The 24,490-nt window shown below is 38.0% G+C and overlaps 1 protein-coding gene across 4 annotated transcripts in view; it reads left to right on the top strand.

Annotated features, from left to right (window-relative positions):
• The window catches only part of LOC133655333 (thrombospondin-2-like), an 83,669-nt gene extending 59,427 nt beyond the window's left edge, over positions 1-24,242 (top strand). For 3 of the 4 annotated variants that reach the window (XM_062055373.1, XM_062055374.1, XM_062055372.1), the window contains 8 exons: positions 3,056-3,174; positions 6,343-6,577; positions 11,409-11,636; positions 11,707-11,837; positions 14,891-15,031; positions 15,108-15,205; positions 22,940-23,079; positions 23,179-24,242. In XM_062055373.1, coding sequence (XP_061911357.1) covers positions 3,056-3,174; positions 6,343-6,577; positions 11,409-11,636; positions 11,707-11,837; positions 14,891-15,031; positions 15,108-15,205; positions 22,940-23,079; positions 23,179-23,186 — 1,100 coding nt within the window. In that variant the 3' untranslated portion in view covers positions 23,187-24,242. Of the gene's footprint in view, positions 1-3,055; positions 3,175-6,342; positions 6,578-11,408; positions 11,637-11,706; positions 11,838-14,817; positions 15,032-15,107; positions 15,206-22,939; positions 23,080-23,178 lie in introns of those variants that run through there. The other variant, XR_009826982.1, reaches the window with a different exon arrangement.
• The last annotated feature ends 248 nt before the right edge of the window (positions 24,243-24,490 follow it).

Below are 24,490 nucleotides of genomic sequence, written 5' to 3'. Positions count from 1 at the left end.
TTATATTCCAACGAGTTAATCCATTTTTGGGGGGAATTGAGGGGATTATTCTGATTCTATATAAATTGTTATAATTCAGAGTAGCCAGTGTACAGCAGTTTAGGACTATATTGTGTAAATATCAGAACGGTGGTCTTTTTATTGCCTTATATTTTTTTTATTTCTACTTAATTATTTTTTGTATTGATAATAATAATAATTTTGTATTTTATCATATTGTTTGGATTTTTTTAAAATATTTTTTGTATTGCCTTTACTCAAAACTATTTATTACCACCTTAATAGTATTGATATTCTAAAAATATTTGGACTGCCGTTACTCAAAATATGATAATATTAGCTTTATTACAATAATTTCTAAAAATATACTATTTAACTTACTAGGACCAAATTGTCATTTTTTTCAAGCTCATACTCTTTGGTAATTCCTTTAATATTTTACATGTTTTAATTATAATAAATTGTATTATTTATCTCTCTACCCTGTAAATTGCTTTTGTTAAAAAAAAAGAAAAAAATGTCCTTTACTAAAACCTTTCTACGGAGCCCCTAAATGGACATGGGGGAATTGTTTTATTTATAATTTTTTTTTATTTTTTATTTTTTCAGACATGTATCTCGTGCGCACGAGAAACTTTTTATAAAGTTATAAAAATAAAACTTTTTTTTTTTTTTTTACTCAAAACTATTTATTACCACCTTCATAATATTGATATTCTAAAAATATTTGGACTGCCGTTACTCAAAATATGATAATATTAGCTTTATTACAATAATTTCTAAAAATATACTATTTAACTTACTAGGACCAAATTGTCATTTTTTTCAAGCTCATATTCTTTGGTAATTCCTTTAATATTTTACATGTTTTAATTATAATAAATTGTATTATTTATCTCTCTACCCTGTAAATTGCTTTTGTTAAAAAAAAAGAAAAAAATGTCCTTTACTAAAACCTTTCTACGGAGCCCCTAAATGGACATGGGGGAATTGTTTTATTTATAATTTTTTTTTTTTTTTTTTTTTTTTTTTTTTTTAGACATGTATCTCGTGCGCAAGAGAAACTTTTTATAAAGTTATAAAAATAAAAAAAAATTTTTTTTTTACTCAAAACTATTTATTACCACCTTCATAATATTGATATTCTAAAAATATTTGGACTGCCGTTACTCAAAATATGATAATATTAGCTTTATTACAATAATTTCTAAAAATATACTATTTAACTTACTAGGACCAAATTGTCATTTTTTTCAAGCTCATATTCTTTGGTAATTCCTTTAATATTTTACATGTTTTAATTATGATAAATTGTATTATTTATCTCTCTAACCTGTAAATTGCTTTTGTTAAAAAAATAAAAATACGTCCTTTACTAAAACCTTTCTACGGAGCCCCTAAATGGACATGGGGGAATTGTTTTATTTATAATTTTTTATTTTATTTTTATTTTTTTAGACATGTATCTCGTGCGCATGAGAAACTTTTTATAAAGTTATAAAAAAAAAAATTCTAATTTTTTTTTTTACTCAAAACTATTTATTACCACCTTCATAATATTGATATTCTAAAAATATTTGGACTGCCGTTACTCAAAATATGATAATATTAGCTTTATTACAATAATTTCTAAAAATATACTATTTAACTTACTAGGACCAAATTGTCATTTTTTTTCAAGCTCATATTCTTTGGTAATTCCTTTAATATTTTACATGTTTTAATTATAATAAATTGTATTATTTATCTCTCTACCCTGTAAATTGCTTTTGTTAAAAAAATAAAAATATGTCCTTTACTAAAACCTTTCTACGGAGCCCCTAAATGGACATGGGGGAATTGTTTCATTTTTATAATTTTTTATTTTATTTAATTTTTTTTAGACATGAATCTCGTGCGCAAGAGAAACTTTTTATAAAGTTATAAAAAAAAAAATCTAATTTTTTTTTAACTCAAAACTATTTATTACCACCTTCATATTGATATTCTAAAAATATTTGGACTGCCGTTACTCAAAATATGATAATATTAGCTTTATTACAATAATTTCTAAAAATATACTATTTAACTTACTAGGACCAAATTGTCATTTTTTTCAAGCTCATACTCTTTGGTAATTCCTTTAATATTTTACATGTTTTAATTATAATAAATTGTATTATTTATCTCTCTACCCTGTAAATTGCTTTTGTTAAAAAAAAAGAAAAAAATTTCCTTTACTAAAACCTTTCTACGGAGCCCCTAAATGGACATGGGGGAATTGTTTTATTTATTTATTTATTTTTTTAGACATGTATCTCGTGCGCACGAGAAACTTTTTATAACGTTATAAAAATAATTTTTTTTTTTTTTTTTACTCAAAACTATTTATTACCACCTTCATAATATTGATATTCTAAAAATATTTGGACTGCCCTTACTCAAAATATGATAATATTAGCTTTATTACAATAATTTCTAAAAATATACTATTTAACTTACTAGGACCAAATTGTCATTTTTTTCAAGCTCATATTCTTTGGTAATTCCTTTAATAGTTTACATGTTTTAATTATGATAAATTGTATTATTTATCTCTCTACCCTGTAAATTGCTTTTGTTAAAAAAAAAAAAAGGGACATGGGGGAATATTTTTTTAAAATAATTTTTTATTTTTATTTTTTTAGACATGTATCTCGTGCGCAAGAAAAACTCTCGTGCGGACGAGAAACTTTTTAAAGTTATGAATTTTTTTTAAAATTTTTTATTTTTTTTAGACATGTATCTCGTGCGCACGAGAAACTATCGAGAAAGTTTCTCGTGCTACATGTCTAAAAAAAAAATTAAAATAAATTATAAATTTTATTTTTATTTTTTTTATAATTTTATAAAAAGTTTCTCGTGCGCACAAGAAAGTTTCTTGTGTGCTTTTGGGCATGGAAATGAGCACAGATTCTTACTGGAATCCTCTTCCACTCCTCTATGATGACATCACTGGTAGATGTTAACAACTTTGCACTCCTCCACCTTCCTATGTTACCATGTCGGAAATTATCATTTTTTTCCTCCCCCCCAGAGGTTCCGAATGATCGTGACAACTGTCCATATGTCTACAACACCGGGCAGAGAGACACCGACTTAGATGGTGTGGGGGACCAGTGTGACAACTGTCCCCTTTTGCACAACCCACAGCAGGTAAGGACAACGCGTATGCAAACATATCACAGGCAATGTTCCCTTCAATTTTGAGTAATAACTACCTCAGCATTCAGTAGAGCACATGTGCGCAGTATCAGATGTGCACACCGTCGACCACACCAGCATCACACCTGTCCCAAAGCTGACATAACAAGTTCAATGTTTTATTATAATAATCAAAACATAACCGTTGTCAGGTTCAAACACTGATGACATCTATTAAACAAGACAAGAGGCAAAGAATTAAACAGAGACAGAATTCAATTTGGACTCAATATATTGAGGAGAGTCGCCCGGACATTGTATCTTTCTACAATCTCCAGCACGCTCTGCCCAAAGATGGCATGCCTCCTTCTTTTATTTTGGACCCTCCCCGACCACGGCTGGTCGCAAAAAGTTCACAGAAAACGTCATAAACAATTCACAGAAAAGGTCAGTTCAAAAAGAGTTTGTAAAATAGTTCAAAAAGAGGTCCATAAAATAATTCAAAAAGAGTTCGTCTGGAAATTGGGCAGATCCTGTCATCTCTCCGCTTTGAAGTCCTTGGGCCAGAACAACATCCTTCTGTTGATTACCATACATGAGAGAAAACAGAAAACCCTTCACGTGGCTCTCCCCCTTACACAGTGGAGTTTTATGAGCCTTACTCTTGGTAGGCCTCAAAGACAGCCCCTGTCCTTTTGCCTGGAACTCATTTCAACACAAAGTTTTTTGTGATAACTTACAAACAATTATTCTAACAACCGTCATTCCCGTTGTATTATTTTTTTTAACATACATCATTTGGGCCACTGACAATGAAAATACAAAAATCCTGTTTTTCATGAGCTTTATGTGGAATATCTGGGTGGGGGTCCTGCACTGTAAAAAGTCAGTGTTCAAAAACAAGAAAAACAAAACAAAAACGAGGGGTATTTTATTTGAACTAAGCAAAAATATCTGCCAAAAGAACAAGAAATTTGGCTTGTCAAGACTTTCCAAAACAAGTAAAATTAGCTAACCTCAATGAAGCCAAGAATAGCTTAAAATAAGTATATTCTCACTAATAACAAGTGCACTTTTCTTAGTAGAAAAAAAAAAAAGACCATTTTGCTCAATATGTTGAAAAATATTCTTAAATTAAGTAAATGCTAGTGCCATTATCTTAACAAAACCAGCAAACTTATACTAAAAACTACTTTATTGTTCTTAATGGAAAGGCAACAAGGCAAGCGCTTGTTACTCTCGGGGTCTCCGAGCCGCTCAGGGAAATCACATTGTCTAAAAATGCATTTTTCCATGGATAACATGACATCATCACGCAAAGTGCGTGCTCTTTCAGTCAATTAGTGCGCATATATACAGCCCCGCCCCCGTTGAAACTTTTTTAAATTGTAATTTTGAAGAATTTATCTGAATGTGCATGAAATATTTCTGTTGAAAATTGTTTGAAATGTCACATGTTAAATTTTTTTTTTTTCATGCTTGAAATAAGAAATTATTACTTTAAAAAAAGTAGTTGTGAGTGTTGATGACACAGCTTTGCAACAGTTGATATTCTAGTTTCAAGCATGTTTTACTCAATATAGCTCATCAAATCTCAGCAACAAGCTGTAATATCTTACTGACATCATTTAGGAGCAAACACTTAAAACAAGTAAAACACTCTAACATAAAATCTGCTTAGTGAGAAGAATGATCTTATCAGACAGAAAATAAGCAAATATAACCCTTATTTGAGATATTTAATATTACTTAGATTTCAGTTTTTGCAGTGTGCTGTGGAAGAATTTGAGACCCTTTGCGAGATCACATTTAGTTTACCTTAAAAAAATTCACATTTTGCATAATGAGATGTGAGCTTTAGCACAAGCATGGGATACAATAACGTTTTGTCTGTAAAATATAATGACATGGTTTTTATTAGCATTTATCTAATTATTACTACCCATAAATTAACATTCGTAATACACGGCACACGCTAATGTATGCATTTTATTAGTAGATTTTTTTTAACTAAAATGTAAAAAAAATATGGTAAGTTGCAATAAATTTAACTCAAAATTTAGCATATATGTAAATGGAAAAACTGTGTTTTTATGGTAAAAAAAAAAAAAAAGGCAGCTCAGTTGCCATAATTTTACTGTAAAATGTACATTTGTTTTTTTAACTGTAAATGAAAAAAAACCCTGCAATTGTACAGTAAAATGTTGGCACCTGAGCTGAGTTAGTTTTTTTTGTTTTTTTTTACCGCAAATCAACAACTGTAGATTTTTCGGTGTATTACTGTAAATGCCAAAACGGCACCAAAGTTTATTAAAGTAAAAAAAAAAAAAAAGTACTGTTTTTTTCCATTTAGAGAAAAATGCTGTAAAAACCGCAGTAAATTTCACAATTTTACCATGAGATCTATTGCTACTTTCACATTGCACACTTTGATGGATAACTTGCTTTGAAATCATTATTAGTAGTATTTATTTTCGATTCAAAAAATGGTTTAATGTTTGATTGTCAGGTTCAAACACTGATGACATCTATTAAACGAGACAAGAAGCAAGGAATTAAACAGAGACAGAATTAAATTTGGCTCAATTTGAGGAGAAACGTCTGGGCTGTACTCTTGCACAGTCTCCAGCACGCTCTGGCGAAAGATTGTACGCCACCTCTTTTTATTTGGACTTTCCCTCTTTACATAAAAACAGCTGTTTCTAAAGGAATGGGGGGGTATGTAAACAGCCATAGTTTTCGGTCACATTAACACAAAAGAATAAGATGCCTCGGGCTTGGACTGGTCCTGGATCGAGCTTGGGCAGGTCTTAGATTAAATATAGATAACCCCTCCCATCGTACACAGCGGAATTTTCCAAGCCTTTTGCTTGGTGCAACAAAGACAGCTTTCGTCTGTTCACTGGGAACCCAGAGAACGGAAAGTTTTTTGATCATTTACATACAATTTTTCTGACATTGATAATATATTTTTTGCATAATTAGACGATATTTAAGTTAACATACTTTGCGATTACATGGAGTACATATATTTCTTTTCTCCCAAAATAGAAAGAAAGAATACATTTATTATTTCTAGGCTTTCGAGAGCCAAATACAATCAAGTGGCCCCCGGGCCTTGAGTTTGACACCTGTGCCTTAGAGGGAACATTGATCACAGGTGTTCCGTTGCGTCTGCAGCTGGACTCTGACAGCGACCTGGTTGGCGACATGTGTGACGACAACCAGGACGTTGATGAGGACGGCCACCAGAACTCTGTGGACAACTGTCCCTACGTGGCCAACAGCAACCAGGCCGATCACGACCAGGACGGTAAAGGGGACGCCTGCGACCACGACGACGACAACGACGGCGTCCCCGACGACAGGGACAACTGCAGGCTGGTGGCCAATGAGAAGCAGTCGGACACTGACGGTTAGCGTTCTAAAGACATCGTCTCCGCTTCCCCGTCACATACAGTCGTGGTCAAAAGTTGACATACACTTGTAAAGAACATCATGTCAGGGCTGTCTTCAGTTTCCAATCATTTTTACAACTCTTATTTTTTTGTGGTAGAGTGATTGGAGCACATACTTGTTGGTCACAGCAAACATTCATGAAGTTTGCTTCTTTTATGAATTTATTATGGCTCTACTGAAAATGTGAGGGTCAAAAGTATACATACAGCAATGTTAATATTTGCTTACATGTCCCTTGGCAAGTTTCACTGCAATAAGGCACTTTTGGTAGCCATCCACAAGCTTCTGCTTGACCACTTGACCACTCCTCTTGACAACATTGGTGCAGTTCAGCTAAATGTGTTGGTTTTCTGACACGGACTTGTTTCTTCAGCATTGTCCACACGTTTAAGTCAGGACTTTGGGAAGGCCATTCTAAAACCTTCATTCTAGCCTGATTCCTTTACTAATTTTGACGTGTGTTTGGGGTCATTGTCCTGTTGGAACACCCAACCTAGCCCAAGACCCAACCTCCGGGCTGATGATTTTAGCTTGTCCTGAAGAATTTGGAGGTAATCCTCTTTTTTACTCTCTGTAAAGCACCAGTTCCATTGGCAGCAAAACAGGCCCAGAGCCTGCTTGACGTATGGTGTTCCTGGGATTAAAGGCCTCACCTTTTCTCTTCCAAACATATTGCTGGGTATTGTGGCCAAACAGCTCCATTTTTGTTTCATCTGTGTCAGGTTCAAACACTGATGACATCTATTAAACAGACAAGAAGCAAGGAATCATGCAGAGACAGAGTTCAATTTAGCTCATGAGGAGACACGTATTTCCAGGTGTATTCTAGTTACAGATCCAAACTACGTTCTAAAAGTCAAGCCTGCGCGCCTCCTCCATTTCTTAGGAAGGTCCCTATTACATCACCGAAGCTGTTGCTGAGGGAAGGGGGTAATCTCCACAACTCCAGTTAGACACAATATATGATTATAGAATAAATGAAAATTAGTTGACTCAGGTCATATCGCCTCGTCTCTGCTCTGTCTGCGTCACGGCGGTGTTCCGCCTTGGCCGTCAGCAGGCCGAGTCTGGACACAACACTGATAAAGACAACTGGCAATCTTTTGGATTGCCAGCTTGCACAGATACAAAAATACCACTTCAGCGCAATTCACCATAATTTATATCAACAGCCCTTAAGCATAAAGTTATGATGATAATATATACATCATTATTCTAACAATCTGACCACAGAACTTTCCTCCAGAAGGTCTTATCGTTGTCCATGTGATGTCAGATGAAACACAAATTGAGCTGTTTGGCCACAATACCCAGCGATATGTTTGGAGGAGAAAAGGTGTGGCCTTTAATCCCAGGAACACCATCAAGCATGGTGGTGGTAGTATTATGCTCTGGGCCTGTTTTACCTGCCAATGGAACTGCTGCTTTACAGAGAGTAAATGGGACAATGAAAAAGGAGGATTACCTCCAAATTCTTCAGGACAACCTAAAGTCATCAGCCCGGAGGTTGGGTCTTGGGTGCAGTTGGGTGTTCCACAGAGGTGGGTAGAGTAGCCAGAAATTGTACTCAAGTAAGAGTACTGTTACTTTAGAGGTTTATACTCAAGTAAAAGTAAGGAGTAGTCACCCAAATATTTACTTGAGTAAAAGTAAAAAGTATGTTGTGAAAAAACTACTCAAGTACTGAGTAACTGATGAGTAACCTGCTCGTTTAATGACGACGGCAACAAATAATGCACAAAAACATAAAAATAGCAATGAGCAAATTCAGAGCCAGGAATATGTCTTAAGCAACTAAAACAATAATATATATTATATAATAATACAATTAAAAAAAAAAATTAAGGCAAATTGAGCCACAACAACTTAACAGCACCATAGGCTCAGTAGGCAGACATTACAAAGGAAAATAACAAGTTAGCCTTTACGCAAACCATAAACTGATAGGTGTGGACTGCACCTGGTAACACACTGTGCACTTCTGATTGGTGTTTCTATGCATGCGTGTGTGTGTGTGTGTGGGGGTGTTTCTATGCATGCATGCATGTGTGTGTGTGTGTGTGTGTGGGTGTTTCTATGCATGCATGTGTGTGTGTGTGTGTGTGTGTGTGTGTGTGTGTCTATGAGGCTGCAGTGCGTTAATAAATGTCCGCATACGATGTACATTTGACAGTGATTCATAGCAGGGAAGCTAACATCAGTCTACGGTGACAGCCAAAATATCTACTAAACGTTACGTACCGCGATGTGCTTCCTCAAATTTGACGTTGAGTTCATGTAAGTTTAAGCTTGTTAATCATGTGACCGCCTGGCTCTGTTTGATTGGTGAAACGGAGTCAAACGTCACCAGTGACTGTATTTGATTGGTGAAACAGGCATGCGATAGATCAGGGGTGGGCAATTAATTTTTACCGGGGGCCGCATGAGCTACCCGAGCACTGCTGGAGGGCCACATCGACAATATTTCAATTAAATTTTGCTCAATATTATTTTTGATATATACCGTAAGATTAATAATAATAATAATAATAATAATAATAATAATAGTAATACTTCAACATAGTGTGTGTAACAGCATTCCATGACTAATATATATAAATTAACATTAATAATAAATGACAGTAAAATAAGCACACGTATGACTGAGGAGTCATAGTGTAACTTTGTGTGGTGTTTGAGTTGTCCGACTTTTTGTGTGGCCTTAAACGCACCAGTGGTTTAGTGGTATGCGTGTTGGTGACAGATGACAAGTTGCTTTTGGCCTGGTTTGTACGGCAGAAAATGACTAGTTTTTCGAGATAGAATTGTTTTACTCATGTTTTTGGTGTGGTTATGTCCGAATATAAACAGTTTTGTTCAATAAAGTGATCGATATAATTCCTGTCCTCGAAGCATCTCGATAGACGTTACAATAATTGAACGGTGTTCAATTGAACGGTGTTGACGAACACCGTTAGGGCCGCTTGTTGTCACTGTCACTCAAAGTTGCATTGCAAAATTCCATAGAATAAATATGTTTATTTTGTTTAGAATTCAGATGGGATTTGATTTGGTGCGCGGCATATACTTGCTGCGCGCAGCGGACGCTTGAGCAGTGCGCAATTGCGCAGGCACGCACCTTAGAGGGAACGTTGCATGGCAGTCCATGTCTTGTTGAAAACACGCCATTCTTCATCAACTTTTCTCTTTTTAGCGTCTCGGGTGTAAAGCGTGCATCACTTGTCGCTGCATGTGCACCTTCACTCGCAGGTTACACACGGACACACGCCCATAAATAATACTTTTCAAAATAAAAGCAGCACAGTTGTATTGCGCGCAGGACATAGATGTTTTTTCAACTTTATTTTGTAATTGCAGTTGTTCACATTCACTCACAATCACGCACACGTCCACACGGAAGTAATACAAATAACGATTTTCAAAACAAAAGCAGCACCGTTGTATTGCACACTCGACATAGATACTTTTTTAAATTTATTTTGTAATTTATAATTGGCCTCACGCGGGCCGGACAGGGACGCACAACGGGCCGGATGCGGCCCGCGGGCCGCAGAATGCCCAGGTCTGCGATAGATCCTACTTTGAAGGTCTGTCTGACAAATCAAAACAAAGCGTGCATTAACAGATGGATAAAAATCAGTAGCGAGTAGCGAGCTGAATGTTTTTGACTGATTGAGACTTTTATTAGTAGATTGCACAGTGAAGTACATATTCCGTACAATTGACCACTAAATGGTAACACCCCAATAAGTTTTTCAACTTGTTTATGTCGGGGTCCACTTAAATTGTATGTAGATAAATGGAGCGGAGTAAAAGTAGCGTTTCTTCTCTATAAATATACTCAAGTAAATTGATCCACTTCAAGAAACTCTTCAAACTTAAAGTGTTTACAAAGTACAAAGAAGAAGAACCATGACAAACATTCTCAATTTATTTCATCCATCCATTCATTCATTCTTAAAGTAATCTTACTTATCTCATCATATGAAATATGACTTACTTCACCAATTATTATTATTAAATTCTTACTATTATTTATTTATTTATTTTTATTGTGATTACTTATGGAGTTTATTGTGAAAAAATAGTGAACAGGAAGTGAACAAAAAGTTTTGCAACTGTTATGTAAAGAAAAGGGGTAGGATTAAATAAGCTCTGCTTCTTCCTACTCCTTTTCGAACATGTTGAAAAGAAACTGGAGATTGTGATGTATCATGTTGTATGCGTGCATGTTCGAAATAAACTCAAACTCAAACTCAAGTATGTTGCATTAAAACTACTTTTAGAAGTACAATTTATCCCAAAAGTTACTCAAGTAGATGTAACGCGTTACTACCCACCTCTGGTGTTCCAACAGGACAATGACCCCAAACACACGTCAAAAGTGGTAAAGGAATGGCTAAATCAGGCTAGAATGAAGGTCTTAGAACGGCCTGCCCAAAGTCCTGACTTAAACGTGTGGACAATGCTGAAGAAACAAGTCCAAAAACAAGACCAAAAGCGCCTTATTGCAGGTAAACTTGCCAAGGGACATGTAAGCAAATATTAACATTGCTGTATGTATACTTTTGACCCAGCAGATTTGCTCACATGTTCAGTAGACCCATAATAAATTCATAAAAGAACCAAACTTCATGAATGTTTTTTGTGAGCAACAAGTATGTGCTGCAATCACTACATCACAAAAAAAATAAGAGTTGTAGAAATGATTGGAAACTGAAGACAGCCATGACATGATGTTCTTTACAAGTGTACATAAACTTGTACATTGTCTTTGTGTCTCTCAGGCGACGGCAGCGGAGACGCCTGCTTTGATGACTTCGACAACGACAGCATTCCAGACGCGCTGGATCCCTGTCCTCTCAACCAAGACATCAAATCCACGGACTTTCGGAAGTTTCAGGTGGTTCTGTTGGACCCTAAAGGCACCGCCCAGTCCGAGCCGCTGTGGGTGATCCGTAGTCAGGGCACCGAGCTGCTGCAGACCACCAACTCTGACCCGGGCATCGCTTTAGGTCGACGCCATCAAATTCACTCTCTCCAACCCTAATCCAGAAATGCTGATAATCAGACATCTTCCAACAGGATATGACAAGTTCAACGCGGTGGACTTCAGCGTGACCTTTTACGTGAACACCAACCGAGATGACGACTACGCCGGCATCGTCTTTGGCTACCAGTCCAGTCGACGCTTCTACGTGGTCATGTGGAAGCAGGTTTGTCCTCTCCAGAAGTGTTTTTCAACCTTTTTGGAGCCAAGGCACATTTTTTGCGTTTAAAAAAATCCACCAGCAGAAATCATTAAAAAACTAAACTCAGTTGACAGTAAAATGTCGTTGTCGCAATTGTTGGATTTGACTTCAAAGGCCTACTGAAAGCCACTACTAGCGACCACGCAGTCTGATAGTTTATATATCAATGATGAAATCTTAACATTGCAACACATGCCAATACGGCCGGGTTAACTTATAAAGTGACATTTTACATTTCCCGCCACACTTCCGGCTGAAAACGTTTCGATATGACGACGTATACGCGTGACGTCAACAGTGGAAGCGGAAGTATTCGGAGCCCATCCATCCATCCATCCATCCATCTTCTTCCGCTTATCCGAGGTCAGGTCGCGGGGGCAGCAGCTTAAGCAGAGAAGCCCAGACTTCCCTCTCCCCAGCCACTTGGTCCAGCTCCTCCCGGGGGATCCCAAGGCGTTCCCAGGCCAGCCAGGAGACATAGTCTTCCCAACGTGTCCTGGGTCTTCCTCGTGGCCTCCTACCGGTCGGACGTGCCCTAAACACCTCCCTAGGGAGGCGTTCGGGTGGCATCCTGACCAGATGCCCGAACCACCTCATCTGGCTCCTCTCGATGTTGAGGAGCAGCGGCTTTACTTTAAGCTCCCCCCGGATGGCAGAGCTTCTCACCCTATCTCTAAGGGAGAGCCCCGCCACCCGGCGGAGGAAACTCATTTCGGCCGCTTGTACCCGTGATCTTGTCCTTTCAGTCATAACCCAAAGCTCATGACCATAGGTGAGGATGGGAACGTAGATCGACCGGTAAATTGAGAGCTTTGCCTTCCGGCTCAGCTCCTTCTTCACCACAACGGATCGATACAGCGTCCGCATTACTGAAGACGCCGCACCGATCCGCCTGTCGATCTCACGATCCACTCTTCCCTCACTCGTGAGCAAGACTCCGAGGTACTTGAACTCCTCCACTTGGGGCAGGGTCTCCTCCGCAACCCGGAGATGGCACTCCACCCTTTTCCGGGCGAGAACCATGGATTCGGACTTGGAGGTGCTGATTCTCATCCCAGTCGCTTCACACTCGGCTGCGAACCGATCCAGTGAGAGCTGAAGATCCTGGCCAGATGAAGCCATCAGGACCACATCATCTGCAAAAAGCAGAGACCTAATCCTGCAGCCACCAAACCAGATCCCCTCAACGCCTTGACTGCGCCTAGAAATTCTGTCCATAAAAGTTCTGAACAGAATGGGTGACAAAGGGCAGCCTTGGCGGAGTCCAACCCTCACTGGAAACGTGTCCGACTTACTGCCGGCAATGCGGACCAAACTCTGGCACTGATGATACAGGGAGTGGACCGCCACAATCAGACAGTCCGATACCCCATTGAATCCAATACAAAAAGCTCTGTTTTCATTTCAAAATTCCACAGTATTCTGGACATCTGTGTTGGTGAATCTTTTGCAATTTGTTTAATGAACAATGGAGGCTGCAAAGAAGAAAGCTGTAGGTGGGATCGGTGTATTAGCGGCGGACTACAGCAACACAACCAGGAGCACTTTGAGGGTAGCAGACGCGCTAGCCGAAGGACCTCACCTTGACTTCCTCCGTCTCCGGGCCGCCGACCGCATCGGTGATCGGGTGAAGTCCTTCGTCGTACCGTCGATCGCTGGAACGCAGGTGAGCACGGGTGTTGATGAGCAGATGAGAGCTGGCGTAGGTGCAGAGCTAATGTTTTTAGCATAGCTCTGTCGAGGTTCCGTAGCTAAGTTAGCTTCAATGGCGTCGTTAGCAACAGCATTGCTAAACTTCGCCAAGCTGGAAAGCATTAACCGTGTAGTTACATGTACATGGTTTAATAGTATTGTTGATCTTCTGTCTATCCTTCCAGTCAGGGACTTATTTGTTTTGTTTCTATATGCAGTAAAGCCCGATGCTATCACGTTAGCTCCGTAGCTAAAGAGCTTCACCGATGTATTGTCGTGGAGATAAAAGGCACTGAATGTCCGTTTCGCGTTCTCGACTCTCATTTTCAAGAGGATATAGTATCCCTGGTGGTTTAAAATACAAATCCGTGATCCACAATAGAAAAAGGAGAGAGTGTGGAATCCAATGAGCCAGCTTGTACCTAAGTTACGGTCAGAGCGAAAAAAGATACGTTCTGCACTGGACGCTAGTCCTTCACTTTCACATTCCTCATCCACAAATCTTTCATCCTCGCTCAAATTAATGGGGTAATCGTCGCTTACAAATGCCCGTTTTCCCCTAAAATTCCAGGAATACCCATTCTCAATTCAAACTGTTACTACGTCAACATTTTTCAAGCGATTCAAAAACAGCAACCCATTCATATCATCTCGGACTATTGTGCTAGTATCAATATTTTTCAAAAATTCCCGGTTTTCCCTAATTTCCATGAAATTCCCATTCACATGAATGGACGTATTCATGGTTCAACAATGCCCTAAATTCTCAAAATATTTACATTTTTTTCAACCCAATTCCGACCTTCCAATCATCCACCCACACTTCTCTTCCGATTAATCGAACACAAAACATGTTTTCCCTTTCCCATAATTCCCTGATTTCCGGTAATTTTCTACCCCATTGACAATTAATAGGAAATATACAATCGACAGCATATTTCACATTTCTCATCCAATTTGAACCATTCCAACATCCACATACTCCACTCACCCTAGATATTCGTTCCGAAAATTCCCTGATTACCCGGAATTACCAGGAATTTTCCCCCACTGGAAATGAATGGGCAATATACAAACCTCTCTATATCCCACATTTCTCAACTGATTCAACTTAGGGAATTCACACGCCGGAATGACAAATTGTAGGTATAATATGTTGACAATAGAGTCAGTATTTGGATCATGTGACTGATAGGAAAAAGTGCAGTTCCCATTGAAAAAGACAATTTAAAGCCATGTCTTTATATTACAGCTTTTCTCCTGTGCCATCTCCAAAATGACCCTGATTCACTTGGACTTCTCTCCTTTGAACATCCTGAGCACAGGTGTCGCAGGCCTACTGGGAAAAGAGACCATCCAAAGCTTTCGGGACAGCGGGGGTCTCCATTAAACTAGTCAACTCCACCACAGGGCCGGGAGAATATCTGCGCAATGCTCTGTGGCACACCGGCAACACCCGCAACCAGGCATGAGTCCACTCCTGGGTACACATTTGTTTCCGGAAGAGACTCGCCTTAAACTTCCTTTCCCCCCTCGATTCAGGTGCGAACATTGTGGCACGACCCCAACAAAACGGGCTGGAAGGACTTCACCGCCTACCGCATGCACCTCATCCACAGACCCAAGACGGGCTTCATCAGGTGTGAGCGCAGTCGCGTCTTGGTCACAAGTCATTTTGGAGGCAATGTGAGGGGTGTCAAACTCATTTTAGGAGGAAAATCCATTCCCAATTGGGCCGGAATGGCATTGTCAGGTTCAAACACTGATGTCATTTATTAAACAGACAAGAAGCAAGGAATTAAACAGAGACAGAATTCAATTTAGCTCATTGAGGAGAAATGTCAGGGCTGTACTCTTGTACAGTCTTCCACCACGCTCTGACGAAAGATTGTACGCCTCCTCTTCTATTTGGGCTTTTCCGGATTACATGGCAACAGCTGTTTCTAAAGGAACGGGGGTCGTAAACATCCGTCGCCTTTGGTTACAAAACAGTTCAAAGAAAAGGTGCCTGTAGGCGAGTCAGGCCCTGCTTCCTCTCCGCTTTGTAGATCCCGGGTCAAGACAAAATCTTCCTGTGGATTACAATAGATCAAAGAAACCGACACCTTTATGTCGCTCCCCATCCTACACAGTGGAGTTTTACAAGCCTTCTGCTTGGTAGGATCAAAGACAGCTTTTGTCTGCTCGCCGGTAACTCATTGAAACACAAAGTTTTGCGATAACTTAGATACAATTATTCTGACAGGCATGATAACTTAAAAATAAAGACAACTCCAGGTTGTTTTTCTTTGGCCAAAAATAGAACAAGCGCATTCTGAAAACGTACAAATCACAAATAATCCTCCGGACAAAACACTTCAAGTTTGTTGAAAATTGGTGCAGTTACAAAACACAACATGTAAACTAGGGCTGCAACTAACGATTAATTTGATCTGTCGATTATTACTTCGATTAATCGATTAATAATCGGATAAAAGAGACAAACTACATTTCTATCCTTTCCGGTATTTTATTGAAAAAAAACAGCACCCTGGCACCATACTTATTTTGATGATTGTTTCTCAGCTGTTTGTACATGTTGCAGTTTAGAAATAAAGGTTTATAAAAAAATATTAAAAAAATTAAAAATTTTAAAAAAAATTTAAAAAAGAAAATTAAAAAAATTGCCTCTGCACATGCGCATAGCATAGATCCAACGACTAAATTAATCGCCAACTATTTTTTATAATCAGTAGCTAAAGAGCTTCGCAGATGTATTGTCGTGGAGATAAAAGTCACTGTGAATGTCCATTTCGCGTTCTGGACTCTCATTTTCAAGAGGATATAGTATCCCAGGTGGTTTAAAATACAAATCCGTGATCCACAATAGAAAAAGGAGAGAGTGTGGAATCCAATGAGCCAGCTTGTACCTAAGTTACGGTCAGAGCGAAAAAAGATATGTCTTGCACTGCATTCTAGTCCGTCACTCTAACGTTCCTCATCCACGAATCTTTCATCCTCGCTCAAATTAATGGGGTAATCGTCGCTTTCTCGGTCTGAATCGCTCTAGCTGCATTGAAAACAATAGGAAAATATGAGGAAGTGAACAACTGACTACGTCACGCTACTTCCGGTACAGGCAAGGCTTTTTTTTTTTATCAGACACCAAAAGTTGCGAACTTTATCGTCGATGTTCTCTACTAAATCCTTTCAGCAAAAATATGGCAATATCGCAAAATGATCAAGTATGACACATAGAATGGATCTGCTATCCCCGTTTAAATAAAAAAAATTCATTTCAGTAGGCCTTTAAAGCCCCTTTTCCTGTGGGCGTTTCAGTGTTATAACTTCACCTTTATCTTTAGTTTTTAAGCCAAAATGTGTCCGTTCTCCCTTTTCTGTCAACACACTGTGTCTGCTTATAAGTACTCCGTGATTGTGCGCTGCCGAACATGCTCCTCTGCTTGTAAAACCAGCAATGACGCGCCGTCTTGCCCATAAAAAAGCTTTTACTTTTACTTTTTAGAGGGGGTATAGTACCGAATATGATTCATTAGTATCGCGGTACTTTACTACTTATTCCTGATTTATATTACCCTGATATTGTAGGCATTTTAGATCCTTTTGTCACACACTCATAAACACTTTCTACACATGATAAATCAGTACATTGGAACCTCGACGTGACGACTACGACGGAGGCGCGTATAGTACTGAATATGATTCATTGGTATCGCGGTACTTTACTAGTCTACCGCACAACCCTAGTTGGAAGCAGAAGGCAGGTTTCAAGTTTCATGTGGGTCGAGGGAGAGGAGCCGCAGCCACACTTTACTTTGTATCGCTTGCTAGTCCTAACATAATTACTATTGTGACACCCAGTGGACACATTTAGAACAGCAGTCTCTTTCATTCCAAAAAAATGCAGCTCATTTTAATACTTGGCAAACTCATCACGCGGGCCGGCTAAAAGCTGGCCGCAGGTTTGACACCCCTGTGATAGTGATTAGCGGTAATTCGGCAAACATCCTTGAGTGTCAACATCAGGAAGAATCCTTGACAAGATCTGTAATTAGTTCAAGCTTGCTCTCCTCTTTTATTCGCGGGAGAGCTGGCAATCATGACGATGATGGATGGCGTCCAGATTTTTAGCACCTTCCGACTGTAGTTTCCCTTTAAAAAGTTCATTTTGGGTACTGTAGGCAAACAAAATATATTTTATATAATACAAGAAATATTCATAGGCAGACACCATGATGACCTTGTAGCAGGGGTGTCCAAACCACTGCCCGCGGGCCATGTGCGACCCGCCACCATCTTCAATTTGGCCCACAAGACGTCATGAGTTTATTAAAAGGCCCAAGCTGTTTGTTTACATGCTTTTTTAATTTATTTATTATTATTATTATTATTATTTATTTATTATTTATTATTATTGTATTATTATTATATTATTATTTTATTATTTATTTATTAGTAATTATTATTATTATTATTATTTATTATTATTTATTGATTATTTATTATTATTTCTCTTTGCTATTTGGGCTTATTGGACCCTAATTAGAATAAAAACTAAGAATCATCTTTTGATATGATGTACTTAGTCCATAAGTACACAAACGTGTACTTCATGTTTAGTGACATGCTAATTCTTATTTTTACACTTTTTCCCCCCCAAATTCCATTGTATGTTATACTCTTCTGACACCACCAGATGGCAGTATAAGTGTCCACATAAGTGGCCATAAGACCCCAATTCAGTAGTGTACACAATTTTGGAAATAAGAGTAAAAGGTGCTGTCCACATATGTGGCCACTAAGCCTTTAGAGGTTTTTAATAAGGAATCTAGCCACAGTGGGATTAATTCATTTTAAAAGTCATTTTATGTCGCCATCATTTGGACAGCATGAGTGATTCAAGTCTACCACAACTAATGCTTTGAATACAACCAAGCACAGCATTTAGTTAAATGACCCAATGCAAACAACCTTCCCTAGTCATGGTGCAAAAAAAACGTACATGGTCACACATGACAAAATATAACACAATTTGTGGATATTAGAGATGTCCGATAATGGCTTTTTTGCCGATATCCCGATATTGTCCAACTCTTAATTACCGATACCGATATATACAGTCGTGGAATGAACACATTATTATGCCTAATTTTGTTGTGATGCCCCGCTGGATGCATTAAACAATGTAACAAGGTTTTCCAAAATAAATCAACTCAAGTTATGGAAAAAAAAAAGCCAACATGGCACTGCCATATTTATTATTGAAGTCACAAAGTGCATTATTTTTTTTTAACTTGCCTCAAAACAGCAGCTTGGAATTTGGGACATGCTCTCCCTGAGAGAGCATGAGGAGGTTGAGATGGGCGGGGTTGGGAGGTAGGGGGGGTTTAGGTGTGGGGGGTAGGGGGTTGTATATTGTAGCGTCCCGGAAGAGTTAGTGCTGCAAGGGGTTCTGGGTATTTGTTCTGTTGTGTTTATGTTGTGTTACGGGGCGGATGTTCTCCCGAAATGTGTTTGTCATTCTTGTTTGGTGTGGGTTCACAGTGTGGCGCATATTTGTAACAGTGTTAAAGTTGTTTATAGGGACACCCTCAGTGTGACCTGTATGGCTGTTGACCAAGTATGATTGCATTCACTTGTGTGTGTGAAAAGCCGTAGATATTATGTGACTGGACCGGCACGCAAAGGCAGTGCCTTTAAGGTTTATTAGCGCTCTGTACTTCTCCCTACGTCCGTGTACACAGCGGCCTTTTAAAAAGTCATACATTTTCCTTTTTGAAACAGATACCGATAATTTTGAAACAGATACCGATAATTTCCGATATTACATTTTAAAGCATTTATCGGCCGATAATATCGGCAGTCTATTATCGGACATCCCTAGAATGAATGTTTATAACTGAATACATTTACATATGCATAAAAATGTGTTTTCTTTTGTATTATTTATTATTTTTTAATGAATTAAGTAAGGTTTATGACAACCTTTTTCCAAAACACCACACAGAATGTGAGATATAACAGGATAAAATGCATACATTTATCATTTCTTTTCAAAAAGCTTACAAAAAAGTGAGCCCCCAAAAATGTACCGTGGGACCCCACTTTTATGACTTGATGGAGTCCCTGGGACCCCATTTTGAAAATTCCTAGCGCCAACACTGATGTAGTATTGGTGCGTCCCTGCACTAAATAGTACTGCATGTAAAAATATACAGACACAGACATGGCGCCCCTAGAGACGGTAAGTAGTACTGCATGTAAAAATATACAGACACAGACATGGCGCCCCTAGAGACAGTAAGTAGTACTGCATGTAAAAATATACAGACACAGACATGGCGCCCCTAGAGACAGTAAGTAGTACTGCATGTAAAAATATACAGACACAGACATGGCGCCCCTAGAGACAGTAAGTAGTACTGCATGTAAAAATATACAGACACAGACATGGCGCCCCTAGAGACAGTAAGTAGTACTACAGGTAAAAATGTAATATTACTACTGAAAGCCACTACTAGCGACCACGCAGTCTGATAGTTTATATATCAATGATGAAATACTTAACATTGCAACACATGCCAATACGGCCAGGTTAACTTATAAAGTGACATTTTACATTTCCCGCTAAACTTCCGGTTCGAAACGCCTCTGAGGATGACGTATGCGCGTGACGTAGCCCGGGGAACACGGGTATGGCTTCCACATTGAAGCCAATACGAAATAGCTGTTTTCATCTCATTCTGGGTGTATTCTGGACATCTGTGTTGGTGAATCTGTTGCAATTATGTTCATTGCATTATGGAGAAAGAAGCTGAGCAAGCAAAGAAGAAAGTTGTCGGTGCGAAGCGTCTATTTTGCGAGGGAAGTCAGCAGCAACACGTACACAGTCGGCGCTTCTTTGTTTACATTCCCGAAAGATGCAGTCAAGATGGAAGAACTCGGATAACAGAGACTCTAACCAGGAGGACTTTTGACTTGGATACACAGACGCCTGTAGAGAACTGGGACAACACAGACTCTTACCAGGATTACTTTGATTTGGATGACAAAGACGCAGACGTGCTACCGTGAGTATGCAGCTTTGGCTTCCAAACATTTGATCGCTTGACCGTACGTGCGCGTCACGTACGTAACTTTTTAAAAAAATATATAAGCCTTATGAACCTTGGGTTAGGTCAGGGGTCACCAACGTGGTGCCCGCGGGCACCAGGTAGCCCGTAAGGACCAGATGAGTAGCCCGCCGGCCTGTTCTAAAAATAGCTCAAATAGCAGCACTTACCAGTGAGCTGCCTCTATTTTTTAAATTGTATTTATTTACTAGCAAGCTGGTCTCGCTTTGCCCGACATTTTTAATTCTAAGAGAGACAAAACTCAAATAGAATTTGAAAATCCAAGCAAATATTTTAAAGACTTGGTCTTCACTTGTTTAAATAAATTCATTACTTTTTTTACTTTGCTGCTCATAACTTTCAGAAAGACAATTTTAGAGAAAAAATACAACCTTAAAAATGATTTTAGGATTTTTAAACACATATACCTTTTTACCTTTTAAATTCCTTCCTCTTCTTTCCTGACAATTTAAATCAATGTTCAAGTAAATTTATTTGTTTTATTGTAAAGAATAATAAATACATTTTAATTTAATTCTTCATTTTAGCTTCTGTTTTTTCGACAAATAATATTTGTGAAATATTTCTTCAAACTTATTATGATTAAAATTCAAAACAATTATTCTGGCAGATCTAGAAAATCTGTAGAATCAAATTTAAATCTTATTTCAAAGTCTTTTGAATTTCTTTTAAAATTTTTGTTCTGGAAAATCTAGAAGAAATAATGATTTGTCTTTGTTAGAAATATAGCTTGGTCCAATTTGTTATATATTCTAACAAAGTGTAGATTGGATTTTAACCTATTTAAAACATGTCATCAAAATTCTAAAATTAATCTTAATCAGGAAAAATTATTAATGATGTTCCATAAATTCTTTTTTAAATTTTTTTCAAAAAAGATTCGAATTAGCTAGTTTTTCTCTTCTTTTTTTCGGTTGAATTTTGAATTTTAAAGAGTCGAAACTGAAGATAAACTATGTTTCAAAATTTAATTGTCATTTTTTTCATGTTTTCTCCTCTTTTAAACCGTTCAATTAAGTGTAAATATCATTAATTATTAATAATAACATAGAGTTAAAGGTAAATTGAGCAAATTGGCTATTTCTGGCTATTTATTTAAGTGTGTATCAAACTGGTAGCCCTTCGCATTAATCACTACCCAAGAAGTAGCTCTTGCTTTCAAAAAGGTTGGTGACCCCTGGGTTAGGTGAACTGTCTTTTGGGCTGAGTGATTGTGTGTGTTGATCAGGTGTTTGAATTGTATTGGCGGGTTCTATGGAGCTAGGAGCTAGCATAGGAGCTAGGAGCTAGCATAACAAACACGTAGGTGTTTTTATGCAGGATTAATTTTTGGCATATTAAATATAAGCCTGGTTGTGTTGTGGCTAATAGAGTATATATATGTCTTGTGTTTATTTACTGTTTTAGTCATTCCCAGCTGAATATCAGGTACCGTGAGGAGCAGCTGCGCTTCCAAACATTTGATCGCTTGACCGTACGTGCGCGTCACGTACGTAACTTTTTTTTAAATATATAAGCTTTATGAACCTTGGGTTAGGTGAACGGTCTTTTGGGCTGAGTGATTGTGTGTGTTGATCAGGTGTTTGAATTGTATTGGCGTGTTCTATGGAGCTAGGAGCTAGCATAGGAGCTAGGAGCTAGCATAACAAACACTGAGGTGTTTTTAAGCAGGATTAATTTGTGGCATATTAAATATAAGCCTGGTTGTGTTGTGGCTAATAGAGTATATATATGTCTTGTGTTTATTTACTGTTGTAGTCATTCCCAGCTGAATATCAGGTCACCCCCGGCTCTCACAGCATCTTCCCTATCTGAATAGCTTCAACTCCCCACTAGTCCTTCACTTGCACTTTCCTCATCCACAAATCTTTCATCCTCGCTCAAATTAATGGGGAAATTGTCGCTTTCTCGGTCCGAATCTCTCTCACTTCATGCGGCCATCATTGTAAACAATAGGGAACTTTGCGTATATGTTCAACTGACTACGTCACGCTACTTCCGGTAGGGGCAAGCCTTTTTTTTATCAGATACCAAAAGTTGCGATCTTTATCGTCGTTGTTCTATACTAAATCCTTTCAGCAAAAATATGGCAATATCGTGAAATGATCAAGTATGACACATAGAATAGATCTGCTATCCCTGTTTAAATAAAAACATTTCATTTCAGTAGGCCTTTAAGAGTTGTTGACTTTAGGTGTGTGATGTTTACATTGAAAGACGTTGGCTGTGCTTGGGCAACAGGGTGGTGGTCTACGAGGGGAGAGAGATCCTGGCGGATTCGGGCGCCGTGTACGACCACACCTTGGCCGGGGGCCGACTGGGGCTTTTCGTCTTCTCTCAGGAACACGTCCTATTCTCCGACCTCAGATACGAGTGCAGAGGTAAAGACAACGGCCATTTTGCACCTGCTCTGTCCTGCTCCATTTGCCATTTTTTCTTCTAAAAGATGAAATATTTGTGTCTTTTTTTCCTGTCCTCAGATAACTGAAAAGGTTGCGGGGGCGGGGCGGCGCTCGAGTGCCGTCTGAGACCATCTAGACCAGGTGTGTCAAACTGGTTTTCATTGAGGGCCACGTCGCAGTTATGGTTGCCCTCAGAGGGCTGCTTTTAAGAGTGAATAATATACAGTAGGAATATAAAACGTGTATAATTGTCTTTTTTACGTACGCTGTACAAAACCAACTCTTTAGATTGTACTGTAGAAAACTGGCAGCTCAGTCGCCACAATTTTACCGTAATATTTGCAGTTGTTTTTTTTTTACAGCATATAAAATAAAAAAAATACATGGAATTAAATTAAATTGAATGGAAAAACGGTACCACTGTTTTTTTTACGTAAAAATTAGAGATGTCCGATAAATGCTTTAAAATGTAATATCGGAAATTATCATTTTTTTTATTATCGGTGTTTTTATTTTATTTTTTTATTAAATCAACATAAAAACACAAGATACACTTACAATTAGTGCACCAACCCAAAAAACCTCCCTCCCCCATTTACACTCATTCACACAAAAGGGTTGTTTCTTTCTGTTATTAATATTCTGCTTCCTACATTATATATCAATATATATCAATACAGTCTGAAGGGATACAGTCCGTAAGCACACATGATTGTGCGTGCTGCTGCTCCACTAATAACAGTTAATTTGACTCATTTTCATTAATTACTTGTTTCTATATAACTGTTTTTGTATTGTTCTTTCTTTTTTATTCAAGAAAAAGTTTTTAATTTATTTATCTTATTTTATACATTTTTTAAAAAAAAGGACCTTATCTTTACCAGACCTGGTTGTCTAAATTAAGCATAATAATGTGTTAATTCCACAACTGTATATAGCGGTATCGGTTGATATCGGTGTCGGTAATTAAGAGTTGGCCAATATCGGAATATCGGCAAAAAAGCCATTATCGGACATCCCTACTAAACATTTTTTTTATACTTTAAAATGTACGGTTGTTGTGTTTTATAGTGTATTGTTACTTTATATTAAAAGTGGATTTTACTGTAAAAAAATGTTTTTACTTGCTTTGAAATCATAAGTCAAGCAGATATTACAATAACATTGTTTTGAAATGTATGATGATATAATATTTTGTTTTATTATTAGAAATGATTAAAGTGTAAATATACGTAATTGTACGCAGTGCATTTATTTTTGTAATACATTTATTAAGACAAGATACTTTATTTACACATATTTCCACGCGTTCAGGGCCCACACAAATTGATGTGGCGGGTCAGATGTGGCCCCCGGGCCTTGAGTTCGACACCTGTGGTCTAGACCAGTG

The sequence above is a fragment of the Entelurus aequoreus genome, linkage group LG08, assembly GCF_033978785.1.
Source record: "Entelurus aequoreus isolate RoL-2023_Sb linkage group LG08, RoL_Eaeq_v1.1, whole genome shotgun sequence".
Classification (NCBI taxonomy): domain Eukaryota; kingdom Metazoa; phylum Chordata; class Actinopteri; order Syngnathiformes; family Syngnathidae; genus Entelurus; species Entelurus aequoreus.
Note: the sequence above shows the minus strand (reverse complement) of the source record. Positions and strands in the feature narration are given on the sequence as shown.